At 38.4% G+C, this 20,278-nt stretch overlaps 1 protein-coding gene across 4 annotated transcripts in view; it reads left to right on the top strand.

Moving 5' to 3' along the window:
* Positions 1 to 20,278, top strand: part of LOC102018719 (phospholipid scramblase 2-like) — a 76,385-nt gene that overhangs the window by 14,129 nt on the left and 41,978 nt on the right. For 3 of the 4 annotated variants that reach the window (XM_005401433.1, XM_005401436.1, XM_005401435.1), the window contains exons 1-2: positions 14,486 to 14,638; positions 17,611 to 17,711. In XM_005401433.1, the coding sequence (XP_005401490.1) occupies positions 17,696 to 17,711 (16 nt within the window). In that variant the 5' untranslated portion in view covers positions 14,486 to 14,638; positions 17,611 to 17,695. Of the gene's footprint in view, positions 1 to 14,485; positions 14,639 to 17,610; positions 17,712 to 20,278 lie in introns of those variants that run through there. The other variant, XM_005401434.2, reaches the window with a different exon arrangement.

Below are 20,278 nucleotides of genomic sequence, written 5' to 3' on the forward strand. Positions count from 1 at the left end.
ATAATTCAGTAATAGAGAAAGATGAATTCGTGTCACTTTCAGGAAAATAGGTAGAACTTGTGACCTTCCTGATAAGCAAAATAAAATCAGAACAAGTTCAATATCACATTTTCGCTGGGTGAAATAATCTGCCTGTTATGTTCTTTCAAAGTACTTAAATAGCATTCCATCCAGTCCAGGTTTATTTTTGTTTTTTGTTGTTTGTTTTTAAAGTTAGATTAAACAGGACAAAGCCAGCGTGGTGGTGCACACCTGTAATCCCAGCACTCGGGAGGCTGAGGGAGGAGGGTCTTTGAGAGTTCAAGACTGGCCTGGGCTACAAAGTGAGCTCAAGGCCGGCCTGAACTGCATAGCGAGACCCTGAATCAAAAAGACAAAAATAAATAAATAAATAAATATCACATTTTCTTTATATAAGAAACCTAAAATATTAATTAATTAATTAATAATGAAGGATGATAGGAAAATTAGAAAATAGGCTCCCAGAGACAAGAACAGGGACTAGGATAAGGAAGGGTGAACAATAGACAGGGATTGAAAATTATCAAGACATACCTATGCTTTAATCCCCTGAAACAAATGTCACTATTTTGTCCTATGAAGATGCACTAATTAAAAAAAAAAAACTATAAGATCTGAACAACTTGTGAAGCCAGCTTTGTCTTTGATAGTAACCTATTCCTCTTTAGATAGTGCCTATTTCTTCTGATTTTTCTTCGCTAGTGAGTTTATCTGATAGTTTTATGGTATATTTCTTCTCTTTTATTTTTTTCCTTTGTTTTTCCTTTGTAATTTGTTATTATGTGGTTTAGAAATCAGTAGATAGAAAATGTACTGTTTTAATCATATCAAAATAAAAGTCTAGAAAATTTTTAAATGTCTTATTGTGTCAAAAGAAGTTGTTGAGAACTTAAGTTGGCATACACAAAAATATACATTGTGCCTATTACCCACTAGAAGAGAAAGGTAAAAATAAGTTTTAATGGTAACATTTATACACAAGAAATAAAGGAGGAAAAGAAGGGAATCAAGAGGGTGTGAGCAGAGAAGAAGAGAAAAAAGATGGGAAGGAATATAACTAGAAAGCAATGGAAGATATAGGGACGTTGAATCCAGTTAGTGAAGTAATAGAAACACAAATTTAATGCACCCTATCAAACATTCCCCAAGGTGCAAGAATATAACTTGACATGTTAAAATAGTAAAAAATAAAAACAATAGTGCTTGTAAACATTTACAAACACACACCCCATACATATAACACATACTGCGTTGGTTACTTTTCTCTCTTTGCTGAGACAAAATACCTGACACCTCAAAAAGAGGAAAAGGTTTATTCAGCTCACAGTTTGTGGAGGTTTCAGTTCACACTCAGCTGGCTCCAAGGCAGTGTGGCAAATGGCAGACGGCAACAGTTCATGGTGGTAGAAAATAGCAAAAGTAACAAGAGCAAAAAGGAGGAGCACAGCAAGAGTGAAGACTCCTGTCCTTTATATTGGGTGCAGGTTACTCACCCTAGGGCATATGTAGTACTCACACCCGTAATCGCAGCATTGGACCATGAATCAATCACAAACTCTAGAAGCCCACCCCATGATTGCATGAGGCTTTGCGGGGGACATCTAGACACAATCCATAACACGCTCCAAAAAAAAAAAACCCACCAGAAAAGTATAGGTATGATATTATTTCTTGTGGCTGTGGTCATACTAGAGTCAATTGTTCTTTCCCCTGGTTTTATCTTCCTTCTTTTCCTAATTTCTTTTTTCTGTTTTCCTAACCTAGCTTACATTATTACTATTACTTTATCTTGGGTAAGTAAAAAAGTAGAGAAAATTTTTAAAGTTGGTTCTTGGGAGGTTGATATTACTGGAAGTTGTTCTCATAACACAGTGCTTGGGATTGAATCCCCCACTTTGACTATGTCGTGGGTCCACTTTCCTGGTGAGTCATATCAACAGCCAAGATCCCACCAGCAGGAGAAAGTCACTGATGAAGGAGAACTCCAGAACACTGGGTAAGACCCTTATCCAAACTAATCTACAACTGTCAGTATGGTAACACAAGAATCATAAGACAACAAGACATCTCCCAAAATGTATAACTCCCCAAAATTTGACCGCACAGATACAGGAGTGAGTGAAATCTGTAGGCACAACCTATTACATCCACAGATTTATAAGAGTGAAATATTAGTAGAAAACTATGAAATAATTTATTATTCACATCTCACATTTACTGGAGCATAACTAAATTGGAAACACTGAAAATCATCCTCTAAGCTTAGTTAGTTTGATATCTAGGGTTTACTTACGGTTCAATAACAGGTACTTCTCTACTAAATCAATATAATTGCACTTCTTTGATTTAGTTTGAGGATGATAGAGAAAGATACCTCCATATACAGATTTTAATAAATATTTACATTGAAAAACTCTTAAAATATTATTTAGATAATCTGTGGATTATCAGGTAATAAACTGAAAACTTCCAAAGTGAAGATTATACAACTGCCTGCAAATGTCAAACATTTACCGTGTCTGTAAATTGTAATTAATCTTCATTAAATACCTCATTTGATGTCAAGTTCATTGTGTTCATACATATAAGTTCATAACAATTACTCAATATAATATAAAAAGAGTAAGAGACGAAAAAACAAACCAGACTCCACATCTAGGTAAGCCAGAATAAGCACATTATATCTTTCTTGTCCTATTTAATTTGTTTTTTGTCCTTTATTTTGAGACAGGTTCTTGCTGTGCAGTTCAGGCTGGCCTTGAGCTCACTTTGTAGCCCAGGGTGGCCTTTAACTCTCCAGGATCCTCCTGCCTCAGCCTCCCGAGTGCTGGGATTACAGCGGTGCGCCGCCACGCTGGCTTTATCCTATTTAATATAACTTTAAAAACAAAACCAAAAAACAAACAAAAATAAACCTGGACTGGACAGAAAGCTATTTAAGTACTTTGAAAGAACGTAACAGGCAGATTATTTGAATATCTTAATCCATGCTCTGTTCCTCCTCTAAGAAATGTCACAGGAGTCTTTGAATGTACGTCAAGGCCAGAGTAAAAGGAGCTTCTCGCAGACAACCCATCCCGGATGGTGTCCACGTCCCAGGCAGGGCCCCAAACAAGGAAATGGGCCGAGAGTTGCAGGATGGCCCCTGGCGAGGGTATTGTCTCCACCGGAGACAAGCACGCAGGGCAAGGAAAGGTAGCCCTGTTGCACGGTGAGGACCCAGAAAACAAAACCAGAAGCCCCCGGGGTTGGAGAGTGCACTGCCAGGGCCCTTTCCTGCCCCACCAGAGAAAGAATGTTGTGCCACGCTTGACAGCCAGGCATCTGCAGAAACGTCCACCGAAGGGCTTTCTCTGTCGCCCTCTAGTGGCGACCCGGTTTGTACAGCGCCTGCAGGGTTTGTACAGGCGCGTCCCAGCAAAGTCCCTGTGCTTGGTTCACAGCGTAGCACACGGTGCTCACGGTCTGAAAAACTGACCCCGCAAGCCAAGTGGCGCTCGGTGTCAGGGGTGAGGTGCACGTCGGTGGAGCACAGCGGACTTGATAAGGCTTGCCTGGAGTTCCCGCCTTCTTGATCACTCATCATTTCCTTTACAAGCATTGCTTTTGCTTCTGTAGCTTTGCTCTGTGCTGATTTCCAGTGAAAAATTGCCCCGTAGAATAGAAACAACAGAACAGTGGGAACAGCGCTTTGTAACGGGCTCTTGGGTGGGTCTTAGTCCCTGAGAGACGCCAGGCAATAAATCGCTCCTTGACCTATGACTCCGGCTCTGGTTTGGTCCCGTGCAGACTCGTGCTTCCCTAGCTGTCCTTGAAAGGTGAGAGTTAATTGACTTTATGGCTAGAGGCCAAAGTATGCTGAGCATTCTGGAATAACAGAGACATAGGAAAGGTAGAGTGGGGAAAATGTCTTGGCGTCTAGGAGTACTAGCTCCAGAATGAGGCTGCCTGAGTTCAAATCCTGCCTCTTCTAGTTCACAACCTTGGACTCTGACCTGCTTTCTTCAGATAGCTTACCTTAGGTGTCTCATTTCTGAAGTCGTACGATTATTACAAGCTTCACAAGAGTTAAAGCCAAGCATTCTATGTGTTAATGCGAGGGGTTGGAACAGTGCTTGAGACTGCAGAAACTCCTCAGCGAAAGTTAGATTTTATCATTTCAAATATCTGACAGAACCCTTCGCGAGTGTCATGTGGTTTTATTTATGTACTGTTAATCCAGGTAGTCTGGGCAGGACGACTTTTCAGTTCAGGACAAGGAGGCACCAAGTCTTCTGCTTTAGCAAGTGGAGATATCTAGTGAGTAGACGTGACGCTTGAGAAGTGTGAGGCAAATCAGGGGTTCTTTGTCCTTCCTGAACTCTTTCCAACAGCACAACTTTCTTTTCATGCAACCCTGAGATTCCCAACATTACTGAGGCCTCGTACAATGAACAAACACAAGGAAATAAAAAATTAAATGAAAAATGACATCAGTGGGTTTTTGCACTTGGTAGAAAAGTAGCACTAAAATAGGAGGGTTGTGGGTCAGATCTACAAAGGAGCTTAGTTCATAGGCAGAGAGCCATGGAGCTATATGAAGTGGCCCTTGCGCACCTCGGTGTCTTTGTCTCTAAGGCTCTCTCTCTCTTCTCCCGAGTAACCTCGATGGTTTTTCTTTTCCGTGAATTAACTACTTACTCCACACACACAGGACTCTCTGACCGGGCTGATTTGATGCATTTTTTTTTTTACTCCAATCTGAGTTTTGAGTTAAAAAAAAGCTACCACCACTACTCTCTAAGCCCATGCCAATCCTTCCTTATGGTACAATTAATACATTATACATATTATTACTCATAGAACTTAATACATTTGTAATATGTGATATAATTATTTTTATATATACATTATACATGTTTAATATATCATTAAGGCAATATATTGGAATATATTTGTTTTAATCCTTTTTTCTAGTGTATGGTATAGTGCTTCAATCAGTATTCCATGAAAGACAGAACACTGTCTTTATAATATGTGAATATTTATATATCAATATGCATGGGTGCATATGTGTGCATCTATGCAGCTCTGCAGATACATTCAATAGGGTTTCATTAACTTCAGTTAATGAGCAACAATGCTTTTTTTCTTTTTCCAAATTTTGTCTTTACAAGTTCTTAGAGAAATAGTTTGTTAGTCCAAGTAAAAACTATATAGTTCCCAGAATAAACTGACAGTTAAGTGTTTTTAGTCTTACATGGGAAAGATACCTTAAAGACCTTCTTTAATAAATCTTAACAAATGTTGGAATTGCAAAGTACTCCAGAATCATGAGTCATTTTAGTTCACTGAATTAGTGAGGTGTGTAATACCAAGCAACCAAATTATCTTTATAGGCTTATTTATGTGTTTTTGAAGAAGGAAGGGAACAAGTCAAATTTTGGAGAGACCCCCAGGGTTTTCTAGAAAATCAACTAGGAATAATCTGCCAAATGAAAATAGCTAACTTTGTAGATTAGTTTTTGTTTCTTTTGTGTCTTTATCTTCCTAGTTTTGTGGAACACTTGACCAATACTCTCTGTTTGTCCTAGTTGATATATTAGCTACATTTTAATTCAAAGTTTAATATATAATACTATAGGATGCTATCTCATATTGATTTTAATTTATTTTTTTTCTGGGTGTTGTTTTCTTAAGCCTAAAATACAGATGTGATTTCTATAGAAAAACTTCCTGTTACTCCTGGCTCATTCAAGCATTTCCAGTTGGAGGTGCAAATATTCTTGCTCTGCTTAGCTATCACCTAAACTAGGTTCAAAAGATGAAGTGTTTTTCTCTTTGAACATTGACTAAAAAAATGTAATACGAGCTATAAAGACAGAATTTGATGTCACACGCACTATTTTCCCTTCTCGTTGGTGGCAGAGTGTTATTATGGTCAAAGAGCCCGGGGCAGCAATGAAAATGTAAAATTTCTGATAGAATGATTTTACCAAAGAATTTCTTATATATTTATAATCTTTTATGGCTCAGTTTGGACCAAGGAGCTCACTTAGAGAGCTAGGAAGATGTGTCAGAAGCTGTATATAGTAATCAGATTGTGATTTCAATTTCCATATTAGTCCTGAGCAACTGTGATACCAGTGGTACAACATAATATGATTTTATTAGACTTGCTTTTGGTACAGCGTTAATATGATGTTCTCTTTCCCTGGAGTCTTTCTGTCATTTATTTTTGTAGTTAGAGCCCTGGAATAATTCATTTAGCTCTCATGTTAACTTACTTGGCTAATTTTAGTAGAACACTTGCCCTCCCTTCAAAAAGTTATAGTAACAAAAAAGATATTTCTGTTACTTTCTACATTAACTATATTATATAGTTTATTTGTTACCCAAGATGATTTCTTTTCATTCACTGCAACCCAGGCAAGTCACAAGGTTGCCCGTGCCTGGCACAGCATAGCCTACTTGTATCCCAACATGGCTTATATTGTTTTGGAGTAGAAATAGATTTATTCAGAATTCTCTAGAGGAACAGAACAACCTGTATATGTATATTTATATAAATATATCATTTATCTCAGATCTTATTTTGCAAAAGAAGAAATCAAGAGAATAAGAAAGACACACACGTAACACACATACCTGTTATGGTTGATACATTGTGTCAACTTGAGGACTCTAGTGGCTTGGCTAAGTGACTCAGCAGTTCTACATCCTGGGGTGAAAAGGACATGCCCTTACTGCTGTGAGATGCTGCTCATTGTGTCATCCTGAGAAGTTTAGAAGGTTAAATAAGCAACTAGGCAAGGGGCCAGGGTCTTTACTTTGTATTCATCCTGACTCATTGCAAGAGGAGGACATGGAGATTATGTGAGTGCTACAGGCCCCCTGCTTATAATATGAGAGGAAAAGAGGCTTCTTCCTCCATCTTCTTCTCTTGCTGCTTTTGCTGTTTTCCACGGCCATGAACTGTTGACCTCTGCCATGTGCCACTCTGCCTTGGAGCCAGCTGATTATGGGCTGAAACTTCCACAAACTATGAGCTAAATAAACCTTTCCTTCCTTAATTTTGGGTGTCAGGCATTTTGTCTCACAATGAGAGAAAAGTAACCAAGACACTCCCAAACTGAGGAAAAAAATGATTATAACACTAGAATCCTTATATCAGTAATTAGCATGTAGTCATAACTGGTATCTATAATTACCTTCCACTATTCTGCATTCCCTTTTCCTTAGCTAAGCACCTCACATGATATAAAGGTAAGTTAACATTTTACACCGGAGCTTATGATATACCATTTTAATGTCTGAGATATTATGTAGTAGCTAAAAGCTGCAGGAAAGTGAGGACTGAAATTTTATTTTGCAGTAGATTGCCAACAAGTACACTTCCTCACTAACATGTAGTTAAAGACTTAAGATAACCAGGTAAGATGAAAAAGAGCAAGCATGAAGAATTGAGCACAGTCTGAGTCTGCTCAATGTTTCTTCCTAAAATCTCTGCACGAGAAGAATACTCTCCGACCACAGAGTAAACACTGTGTGTGTTCTCAGTGGGAGCCCATTAGGCAAGGATGTGGATGCACGGCTATGTCAGTGCTTCTTAATTTGCTGTTCACATTGTATGGATCAATCCACAGGACCTGGAATTGCCAGAAATAATCACAGTGATGTAAACTGAGAGTTAATCTAACTTACAGTCTTCCTGGGCCATTCTCAGATTCCAACTTAAAGCCTGGGAACTGACTGCATGATAATTTAGATGCATAAGGTTGAACTTAAATTTTTTGTTTGGCTGTCATTTAAGTCTGAGTATCACAGTGTTCATGAATTTCTACATCATTAGATCTCCCAAAGACTATAAAATGTCTGCCATTGTGGACCATCCAATAACTTCTAGAGTCCTACTGAGTAATACAGCACAACACACGGAACAAAGTCTCAAAGGCTTAATTGCCTGATTAGGCTACACTAGGCAAAGATTACTCTCCCATGACTGTGACCACATAAAATGTCTGGAACTACAATACTATAGTTATGGTGTTACTATCAGCTCTTCTCTTTCAGAACTATTTAAATCATGACAGCCAGTAAATAATTTACTTACGTGTTTTATTCCACTGCATAATGTCAAGTCTAGTGTGCATTTGTCCTTTCTCATGTACACTTCTCTAAATTTCTGAATTTTAAATTTTTCACTTGTATCTATGTTTCCCATTCAGTGATGCTTGGCACTTTAAAAACTGTGAATGACATAAATAATATCGTAGAACTCACTCTTCTACTTAAGATCCTCCAATACCTGTCAGTCATGCTTGGAATAAAATGCAAACTTGTTATTAAGTGCTTCCTGAGATGGATGGTTTCCTGTTGGTTTACTGACTGTATTCTTATTGTGCTTCTCTTGTGGTTTTTATTTCTAAACATGCCAAGTCCATTTACAAAGTTAGACTTTTCACATTTACTTTTCCTTTCTTCTCAAACATTTCTCACTAGAAGTTCACATAAGGTTTTTTTTGTCATCTTTTAGATCTCAAGGTAAGCTATATCTATAAAAATAACTGCCTCATACCTTGCCATCTCTCAAAGTATTTTCTCAATTAGACTAATCTGAAAACTTTGCCAAAAATTTATTTTCTTCTATTCAAAAGTTAACTCTGAGCTGCCTGAGGACTAGTTCTTTTTATTCTACTACAGAACCACATTATAAATCATCTGTAAATATTCTTTTAGAAGAATGAATTATAAGAGCTTTATTTACAAGGCATTGATATGATTTTTAATCTGTTGAGTAAGCCTTAGTTTCTAGAGATTTATGAATTTCATTATTGTATTTCACGTAATATTTTACCTATTCTGACTGTTAAGTTTTACACGGACGTTAGTGCTATAATACTATGGATCACAGTCACTTGAAACTATATTTCATTCTTCTGGAACTGCTACTCTGTGGACCATCCAGATGTGTTTGTGAAGCTTCAGTGCAATCACAGATTTACATGGAATAAGAACATTAATAAATGCTTGAGAATTTTCTCTGCTAGAATATTATGAAATTTAAATTACTAACCAAAATATTACCAAAGTATAAACTACGTAGGTATCAAATCTAAACAAGGAAGAGAAAAACTCTACAATGAAAATCATAGAACACTAAAGAAAGATATTGAAGAATATGTGGTAGAAGATCCATGTTCAAGTATCAGGAAAATTAATATTGTTGAAAAGGTCGTATTGCCAACCACAATCTACATTTTCAGTGTACTCGTCACAAACATTCAATGATATTCTTCCAAAGGTTAAAAAAAAAAAAAACTAAAATATTATGGAAACACAAAAGACCTAGAAGAACAAAAGCAAAGCTAAGCAAGAAAAAAGTAAAACCTGGATGCTTCACATTTGCTCTGCACAGCCACAATAACAAAACAGCATGATACTTCAACAAAGATAGATACATAGACCAGGGGAGTAGAATAGAGGACACAGAAACAAAACCACACACTAAAACTATCTGATTTTTTTACAAAGAGGCTATAAGCATATTTTAGTTAAGACAGCCTCTTTCATAAATGGTGCTAGGAAAACTAGATATCTATCTGTACAAGATTGAAACTAGACCCCTATCTCTCTCTCCCTTTACAAAAAATTAATTCAAAGTGGATCAAAAGTCTACATATAAGACCTGAAAGTTGGATATTGCTACAATAAAGCAAAAAAACAAATTTTTGAAGCCATAGGCACAGATAAGGATTTCCTGAATAGTACTTCAACAACACAGGAAATAACAGTAAGATTCAAGAAATGGGACATCAAATGAAAAAGTTTGTGAACAGCAAGAGAAACAACCAACAGAATGAAGAGAATTCCTGCAGAATGCGAGAAATGTTTTTGCCAGCTTCTCTTCTGACAGATGATTAATATTTAGAATATATAAAGAAATCAATAAACAACGCTAGAAGAATAGTTCAGTCAATAAATAGGTAAGTGAATTGAACAGATACTTCCCCAAAGAACAAAAGTGACCCATAAATGTAAGAAAAAGCTTTCAATATCTTTTAGCCTTTAGGGAAATACAAATCAAAACTACATTGACATTCCATCTCATCCCAGTCAGAACAGTGACCATGAAGAATACAAAACTATAAATGCTGACTAGAATGGGGGTGGGTGGGTGGGTGGGAAAATGATTCTATACTGCAAGTAGGAATGTAAATTAGTACAGGCACTACAGAAATTACTATGGAAGGTCCTCAAAGCACTAGAAACAGAGCTCCATTTGATCCAACTATACCATTCCTTGGTATATAACTGAAGCATGTGTTAGGCATACCTGCATGCCTATGTTATTGATAATCCATTCACAATATTCAAGATGTGGAACCAGCCTAGATGTTCATTGCTAGTAATGGAATGAATTGTGGTTGCATGTTAGAATGTAGGTGATCCTCAAATATGTCTACACAACTGGTGTTCAAAGTCAGGTAGAGCATAGTAGATGTCTGGAAAAAAACAAAAAAGCCCTCCCGGTCCATTTGCTGTTCAGTGTGGGCTCTGGGCTGAATCTTCCACGGAATCAAGGAGCAGCTTTCCTGGAATTAGGGGTGGCCTCGATCATTGCTGTTTCTTACCCGCTCTCCTCGTTAGGCCTAAGCCTTAGACCCCAGCTAGGGGATTCATTTATGGACCACTTTATTTATTGACAAACTTTTATTTATTGGGATGTGAGTCCCAAGAAAGGCTTGTCCTCCTGGAATAATGAACACCAGAAAACAAAAAAACAGAAAACAAACTTGTCTTCTTTAAACAGTTAATACTCTCGAAGGTTATATTTTTAATTAAAAACATGTTAAGTTTAGTCTTGTTAAAAAGCGGTATAAACTATAATGAAACTTTGATAATGTTGATACTTGAAAATATGTAATATGAAAAAAACCATGAATATTTATGTTATAGGCAGCACAGTTAGATACAAATATTATAAGTAGTCAGACAGGGACAGGCCCTTGAAGCCAGTGCACAAGATGAGATACCTTGCAACTGTGGGGGAGACAGACACCTCCAGTGTGGGCCAGACCTCAAGGCAAAAGATGAAACAGATGAGCCCACCTACTTCCCTAGGTGTGGACAACAGGGATGGATATCTACATGATTTTTGACTGTGGCAGATTCTGAGGTCAAGCACAGTCCTTAGAAGACTACGCCTTGCCCATTTCAATGCCAGCAGAGACATTTAAGGGCGACTGCTTTGATAGGGGTTGTGAGGGATGTCTGTATCTGACATCTTTCTGTGGACCAGTGCCGCTTTTACTTGTCCCATTCACGGCTCTCAAACAGGAGAAGTTCTAATGTGTGGATCAACTTGTCCCTGGAGAGCACATCATATTAGTGTTGGCATCACTCAGTTTCCTCCATCAGCAAATGAGCCCCGTTGCAAAGTGCAGAGATCTCATAGCGTGCCCATGGTCTGTGTAGTCTATGAGTTGAAGCCCTGGTTCTCAGGCACATTCTCCCGTTCTCTGACACTCATCTCCACTTCCAGCAATTACTGCTGAGCTAAACAGTGATGCTCTGGGCCCGCTAAGATGTTCTAATTTCCCCTCCATTTTCACACCCTCCCTTTTCATACACGTGCATTGGGAGTCAGTGCCTCGATGCCTTGCCCCAAAGATGGTGCAAAATATAAGACTTAAGTGTAGTTTATAAAACAAATTCCTAACCTGTTGATATAATACAGTATTTAAAAAACATAGAAACCATGGGGTAATTCCTCCACAACATGAAGACTACATAACATTTCCCAAATGTTTCATCTGTTGCTGGTTGATCGGTGGATTTGGAACCAGTAGATACAGAGGTTTGACTACACAGGTAACAACCTAGTACTTGCACGTTTTTCTGGGACTGCGTTTTCAACTTATAAGATCTAACACTAACTCCAAGTAAGTAATATCAGAATTGCATTGAGTTACAACATTCCGAGTTTGGCACAGTGGAAAATCACTTAGTGCATGCAGGTGAGAAACACATAACAGTTGTCACCAGTATTCTAAAATGAGTAGAGATTTGTGAGAGTAGCACAAACAATTTGGCTTTTCCCAATTCCTAAAGATTATGACAGTATTTCCAGAAGATGTGTTCATTTGAATCAGTAGACCGAGTAAAGTGTCCCTCACCAAACAGGTGCATATTATCCAATCTACTGAGGATCTAACTAAAGCAAAGAACAGAGGAAGGAAGGTTGAATCTTCTATTCTCATATAAATTATTAATGCATATTAGTTGCACATATTAATGGACAAGTAGATTTCACTGTGAACTTTCCATGAATACACATATCATACTTTATGTGACAGTTTGCTGTGATATCAACTTGAATAAGAAACAGCTGATTGGTTTAGCACAGTTCTGGGAGGAATCTATATGACTGACTTGTTGAAGATGGAAGACCCACCTGGGTATGGGTGCCACTGACCAATAGGCTTGTAGCCTAGATGGAATAAAAAGGGAAAGAAGAAGGAAGCATCACTTCTGCTTCCTCATAGGAGCATCAGTCTTCATCACAGCCTTTGGACATGCATCTCTGGGCTTCCAGCACAGACTCCTTAGCCTTCCAGACCTTTGGACTTTTTGATGTAGACACAAGGACAGCTTTGCTGTGAGCTTCATGTCTTTAACTTTTGAATGGCTCCTCCAATTCTTCTACTTTGTAAATTCATATGTATATGATGAATATATATAATCATATTATTTTCTTTTAGGGAACCCTAACTGATACACTTTATTTCCACATCCCATTCTACCTTTCTTAGCCTTATACTTTCATCCCCCAATCTATGGACGCCATTGCCTTCCCTAATAATCGTAGTTTCAAGTCAATTTTTTTTCAAGTTTCTACATGTTACAAAACATGTGATATTTGTCTTTCTCAGTCTGTCTTGCTTTGCTTAACCTGATGTTATCCCATTCCAAGTACTTTCCTGCAAATTACATGATTTTATTCTTCTTTATGGCCAAGTAATATTCCATCTTATACCTATACCATATTTTCTTCATCCATTCATCTGTTGATGCTCAACCAAGCTAATTCTGCAGCTTGACTCTTATGAATAATGCTGCAATAAACATGGGTGAATAGGTGTCTCTTCTGCATACTAACTTTACTTCCTTCAAATAAATGCAAGGACATGAGATCACTGGCTCATATGGTAGTTCTATTTTTAATTTTTCTATTGAACCACTATACTGTGTTCATTAATGGATATACAAATTTATATTCTCCCATCAGTGTATAAAAGTACTTTTTCTCCCCATCTATGCTAGTGTTTGTTATTATTTGCTTTTGTTTATTTTAATGCTGGGCATGTAAAAAAAGTACTGGGCATTTTGATCATTTTGTGCTTGAGCTTGAGCATCCATCACATGCTATGTTAGTTATTATGGTTTTCAGGTATTTAGACTTCAATTGGAGCCTCAAGCCTGGTTTCTGCTGGTTCTCTGGCCTCCAGAGTCAGATTGAAACCAAGTTTGGGTGGGGTGGGGGAGCCTTCTGCTCACAGAAATCAAATTATGGGCCTTCTCAGCCTCCATAATTGGAGTAGACAGTTCTTTGGAGTTGTGTGGCTGACAGCCATCAAGAATATGAAGAAATGAATAAAATAGAAGGAAAATGGCTTTATTCAAAATTTGGCCAAATTGATCGGGCAGCTGGTAGGCACATACAAAAGCTTCAACTAACAGAGAGGCTGGAACAAAAGCTGGGAAATATACATCTATTGATTCAGTAGGCTGTGCACCCACTACCAGGACCAGAGAATTGTTGACCCAGAGAAAGTCTGGCATTCTTGAAATTTTCCTAGCACCAGGATGGATAGGGGTGACAGTTTTTACTTTCACCATGAAGAAGCTGAAAGAATAGCTTAATTTAAATATCTTATTTTTAAAGCTCTCTATCAATGTTTCTGTTTCAAAATGACTACCTAAAGAGGGAATTATCACAAAGTGTAAAAGAAAAATCCTAATTCTTCAAGCTTCACTTCAACTTCCTCTCTCAGTGAGGGCTTCAAAGTTGCAGCTTTTGCCTATGTGGTATTTCAGGGTGGAGAGGCTCCTCTGCCTTTTGAGAGATGCCATCCCTGACAGTCTCTTCACCTCCTGTGTTCAGATCATGGGAAATAAATAACACTATAATATGAAAACAAGTGCAAGGAAACCTAGCAGAACACCTGACCTCCTAGACCCTTCTAATGACAAGGTGAGTCCATCCTGAAGAGACTGCAGGCTACTGATTTCATGTAGCTACCCTGCTTCATAACTCAAAGGGCAGCTCCAAATTATGGGCAGAAGCTAGGTCCCCTAGTTCCTGGCAGCGTAGTAGGTAATCAGAAGAAATAGTAAAGCCCTCATTCGTTGAATGTTCGGGATTCTTTGGAATTATGACTGAAACACACACTATGCTTCACATTCTAGAATACCAGGGGGAGGTATGAAAAGGCAGAGGGGGAAGATGGCTTAGTGAAGATGCATCCCAGTCAGGGACGGAGTTTGAATCCTGCTTCCAACTGCTTTCTTCAGCTTCCCTTATCTCTGAAACTATGTAACACAAGAGATACAAGAAAGACTTGTGTGTACTAATGTAAGTTTCTGCTGAAGTACCTAGTACTACAGGAAGTACTCGATGAAAGCTATATTTTATTTTATTTTATTATTTTAAAGAGTAAAAGAAGGATAACATAATAATGGGGGGGGCTTACCAAATTACAGACAAAGTGGTAGGAAATTATCAATGGTTATTGTTTTACATATTGTTATCTACAAGATAGTTTCTCAGGAAAACAAATAGACAAATGATAGTGAGTTACAGACAAAAGAGGTAGGAGATTATCAATAGTTGTTGTACTATACTTAGGTATCTTCAAAGTGGCTTCTAAAGAATATAAATAGAACTATACATGAGTGACCTACTGAATAATCATTCAATAATTCTCAATGGTTGTTGTAGGAAACACATAATAATAAACATGGATCCATTTATGAACTAGGATAGGAACAATGCAAACATTGCAGAGTTATTGATAGATTAGTAAGAAAATATCAATGACTGCTGTAATACATGGTGGTATCTTCAAAGTGGTTTCTCAGGAATACAGAGATACACAAGAAGGATCTAACAAGTAGTTACACCCTAAGGGTTGTCAAAAATCGAGTGAGCCGTCTGGGGCGAAAGCCATTTTTTGCAGCGTTTTCTCTCCAGCCTCCCATCACATTGGGACCCCACAACCAGTTAGTGTCCTCTCCCCAACTGTCAGCACGGGCGGCAGGAATCCTGCTGCAGACTTCTCCCGAGCTCCACCACAGCCTGTACTGTCAGGGAAAGAATGGCTTCCATTGAGTCTCTGCAGGGATTCTGCAAGGTCCTCCTGGTTTACAGCTTCCAAGCGGCTCTCGTGACCCCAGTCCACTGGACCTCTGACTCCGTGGGCTTAGTCTGCATTCTCATGTTCTCTGAGTCCTTGTTCAGCAGCTGCTCCTCCGCTGGCTCTGGACCTTTCTGGTTGCCAATGGCAGGAGCAAGAGTGTCCCGTTGTATGGCATGTTGTTCAAAGTTTGAATGATTCACACACGTCCGTGGTTGGGCATCTGCAGTCATTGCATGGTGGGCCGATTGTGTCACTATTTCTCTGTGTCATGATAGATCTCAATTGAGCGGCGGCATCCGGCCTAAGGGCCGGTGCGCAACAGCGCTCGCCACTGCATGGCTCCCCATGCGCCGGGGACCCTCCCTCCAGGAGCCTACGAGGCAGGAAGCTAGCCAGAAGACCGGGGCTCCCCGCCCGTGGCTCCCTGTGCGCTGGAAGCCCTCCTTCCGGGGCCTACGAGGCAGGGAGTGAGCCACCGGTCAGAAGACTGGTGCTCCCCACCCCGAAAGCTATATTTTATTATTTCAAATATTTATGAGGCCCTTGCTGCATCTAGCTCACTATCTGGGTGTCTCGTAGTCTTATAGGAACTGTTATTCTTGTTAGTCTAGGCATGACTACTGTCCAGATTAGGAAGAGTTATCTTTTCTTCCAGTTTCTTCTGGTTTTCTTCCGGTTTGAGGTGGAAAGTGTCGGGAAAATTGGGGCCTTCTTTTTCTGCCTTTAATCTTCCTAACAGCTGAGTTTTCTCTTATTGTCATGCTGGCTTTCTTGACAGTTTCAGGTTTTGAAGAACCAAAAGGCTGAAGGAAATTAAACAATGATTTAAAAGTGCATTGAATGAGTATCTAACGTTGGATAGAAAAGTGGCATATAAAACAGATGAGTTGTAGAACATCTCTAGAAGAGCTTATCTTAGAGTGAATAGACATTAAACTTATGTGACCTGGCCCCTGTGCATTCTCATCTCTGAGAACATCTCCTTCCTGTGTTCTGTAACCTCAAAGGTCTTTTATGTCCTTGACCAAGCAAAGATGTCTTCAGCCTCAAGGCTTCTACCTGTGAAGCTCCCCTTGTCTATAATATCCCATGTCACCGCCTCACACACACACATTTATCAAGACCTCTGCGGTCTTTTGCTTTTACACATTTTAAAATTCATGTCTGACTTTCCCAACAATTCCACTTCCATTATGACCACAAAATCCTTTCTAACAGCATCATGACTTTGACTTATAGTACTTGAGCATTTTACAGACATGACTTATATTCTCTTAACTGTCTATCTCCCTGGGTGCCTCAGAACAGTGCTCCAATATGTGGTATTGACCTTATGTGCTCTATACCTTTAATAAATACTCCTTGAAAGCCACACAAATAATACATAAAGTAAAAGTTTATATAGAAAATAGCTATATTAGTGTACATGCATGTGCACACATATGTAGAACAGCACTATATTAAATAATTCTCAATTTAAAAGAAGCACTTTAAGTAATAAGTATTAACATTGTTCTTTTCTTTTGCCAACTTTGGTTTTAATATATCCTTAGGAAAAAATCTTACATAGCTGTCTTAGTTACTTTTCTCTCATTGCTGAGACAAAACACTCAACCCCCAAAATGAAGGAAGGAAAGGTTTATTTAGCTCACAGTTTGTGGAGCTTTCAGTCCATACTTGGTTGGCTCCGAGGCAGAAGATAACAAAGCAACAAGGGCAAAGGGGGGAATGGCAGTGCATGCAAGCCTCTTTCCCTCTCTTATATTGTAAGAAGGCTGCCCACACCCAGGGGGCGGCACTCACATAGTTAGCCTTCTAAACTTCTCACACTGACACAATGAACAACATCCTAGAGCAGGAAGGGCCTGTCCTTTGCACCCCAGGATGCAGAACTGCTGAGTCACTTAGCCAAACCTCTAGACTCCCCAAGTTGTATCAACCATAACAATAGACTATTAAAAATATGTGGCCACAAGAATAAATTCAAACTCAACAGTTTTCTGTTTTACATAAGGGGGATACCATAAGCATTGTCTCTAACCAGTTTTACTGAAAGTTGTCAGGTATATTTTTTTCCAAGTCAAATATGATCATCATTGTAAAAGTTATAAATCATGAGCTATCTTAATTCTGCTAGTTAGTGATCTGTATGGCATTCAAACTCCATTTTTGTTGTTGTTGTTTATAGGTAATTTCCTCATTCATAAGGAGGAAACAAATCAACTCAAATTTGTGAAGGATCCCTGGATTACCCAGAAATACTTTTCAGAAATATGACACAATCAAATGGTAAGAAATGATTTTAAAAAGCAACTTTATTTTTTTTATCCCTTTGGTTTAATAGTTAGTTTTGTGGAACACCCAGTCACTCCTATTTCAGTTTGTTGCATTTGATGTATGACCTATATTTTTTTCAAGGTTCAGTATAAAATAAGACCCTATTCCAAGTTGGGTTTAAGCACATTTGTTTTGTTTTCTTGAACCTAAAATGTAGAAATGGATAACATGGAAGATTTCCTGTTACAAGGTAAGTGGACTTTGTACTCAGCCTCGGAGCATGTCTGACCCTCACATGAGAGGTTTTCCTGCTGGTCTGCTCAAATGCTCACCCAGTCTTGCTTCATCCTTTTCCACAAAGGAAAAGATTTTTGTTTTGTTAGATATTCCGCAAACCACAATCAGGACACGAGATTTAAAAAAATGTTAGAACCTTTTTAAATGCACACAATTAACCTAAAATATCACTGGAAATACAGGAAAAATATTCGATTCATTATCTATCTCAAATAAATATTACTATCTCATCCTGATCTACTCGCAATTTACCTTTCATTCTCACTTAATGGAAGAAGTTAGAGACCTAACATTTTGGTGACTGCTTTTAAAGCATTAATGCATAGCTAAGATATTTCAGAACACACATTGTCATCTTGATGCCTGAGAAGAACGTGCCCTGGTTTATCTTATGCCTTGAGAAAGTAAATGTGAAGGGTCTTGTGTGCTTAGGCAATTAATAAGTAGATTCTGATGAATAACCCAAATTCAAGAGATGCCTATTTTATGGGCATGGTACATTTATGACCTCCCAGAAATACTTTTTGAAAGCAATAAGATACACTTCAAGATCTCAAGAAACGGATCAATGGTTTTTAATGTACAATGAGTTGAGCAGAAGGAGCTGTAAATTTCCATAGCACTTTTCTTCCTCTTTGATAGGAGTGTTTGGCAATTACAAAATAACCCACAGCAAGAATGTATTATTTTTGTCAGGATGATTTTATTTTGTTATTAATACATGTTTGCAGTACATAATGTTTACAGTTTTTGTGTGGAGGTGGTGCCTGCCACTTTTAGTGCGTGAGCAGCTATGTAATTGCTGTACGAGCCGGGTGTGGTGGTGCACGCCTGTAATCCCAGCACTTGGGAGGCTGAGGCAGGAGAATCACTGCGAGTTTGAGACCATCCTGGGTTACAAAGTGAGCTCAAGGCCAGCCTGAACTGCATAGCAAGACCCTGCCTCAAAAAGATAATTTAAAAAAAAGTAATTGCTGTACGTAAAACCTTCTGTACAATAAGGACCTAGGTTTTATTCTGAAACAGTGTTACCAGTATGAGCTGTCCTCCTTAACTTATATTTTAAAACTCAGATAATGTAATTAGACAGAAAGAAAAGAGCAACTATAAACAGTGAGCACCTTTGTGGAAGTTGCTGAGGGTTCAATTTGCCTTGACAAGACTTATGCCAAGGAGGGGTTGATCTCTAATTCCAGGAAAAATGGATGTTATATATCTTCTCCCTTGGTCCTCATTAGGCAGAATCTTGGGACCTTACAGCACTAGATGCTTAACATGTACTTGACATGATGCATAGCATCAATTTATGAATTCTAATCCCAGGGATTTAAATGCCTGTGTAAAACCAGACTAGATGAATAAGAAGGATGATTCCATGAGTGTGGCTTTGTACTTCTAGAATGCCTCATTTCAAGAGTCATATTTGACTTATTAATTCATTGATATTTGCTGAGATCAACTCTTACTTTCGAGAACTGCTTGAATGACAAAATAATGTAAACATTTGCTTTTCTACCTTTCAGTGTTAAACTCATTACTTGTTATTTCTCGCTGTATTAAATTCAGTTCCCCAAATTACAGTTTGCCTTGTGGTGTCCCTGTTCTACAACCCAATGCCTAGTTAAGTATCTGAACAAGAGAGAAGATGTACATAAATATCCATTGCCATTAATTATTCATTAACAATAAGAAAGCCCAAGAAAAGCTAAATATTAAGATTATTAGTAAGTAGATTGCATAATATATACTGTATTTCAGCCAATATAGTTTTCTTTTTATTCTGTGTTTTAATACATAAGGACTATTGAAATCATGCTGATTAACAGGTAATAATTTGTCATTTCATTGTAATAACAGCCTAATATACATTTCATAACATATATGTATACATAGGTTTAAGTGAATAACAAGCATAATATTCTTGCTTTTTTTCTCTTAAAATTCTAAATAAAGTGTTTATGTAACAAGGATGTAATACAAGTGTCCCATCTCATCAGACTTGGACACTCACTCTATGCTGTGGCACCTGGTATAAGTGTCTCCCAAAGGCCATTTCTATAGGCTTGGTAGCCAGCCATGGTGCTCTTGGAAGCCCTCAGGAGGTAAACAGGACTCCACAACGCACTTCTGCCAGTGACATCCTCTGCTACCACTGCCTCAAAGCCACAGGGCCCAGTGACTATGGACTGAAACATCTGCAACTGAAATCGCCTCTTTAGAAGATAAATTACACAGCTACTCCCTGAGGGCAGCGCGTGCATCAGGACCCCGCCGCCCAAGCC

The sequence above is a fragment of the Chinchilla lanigera genome, unplaced genomic scaffold (genome assembly GCF_000276665.1).
Source record: "Chinchilla lanigera isolate Chin_1 unplaced genomic scaffold, ChiLan1.0 scaffold00073, whole genome shotgun sequence".
Taxonomy (NCBI): Eukaryota; Metazoa; Chordata; class Mammalia; order Rodentia; family Chinchillidae; genus Chinchilla; species Chinchilla lanigera.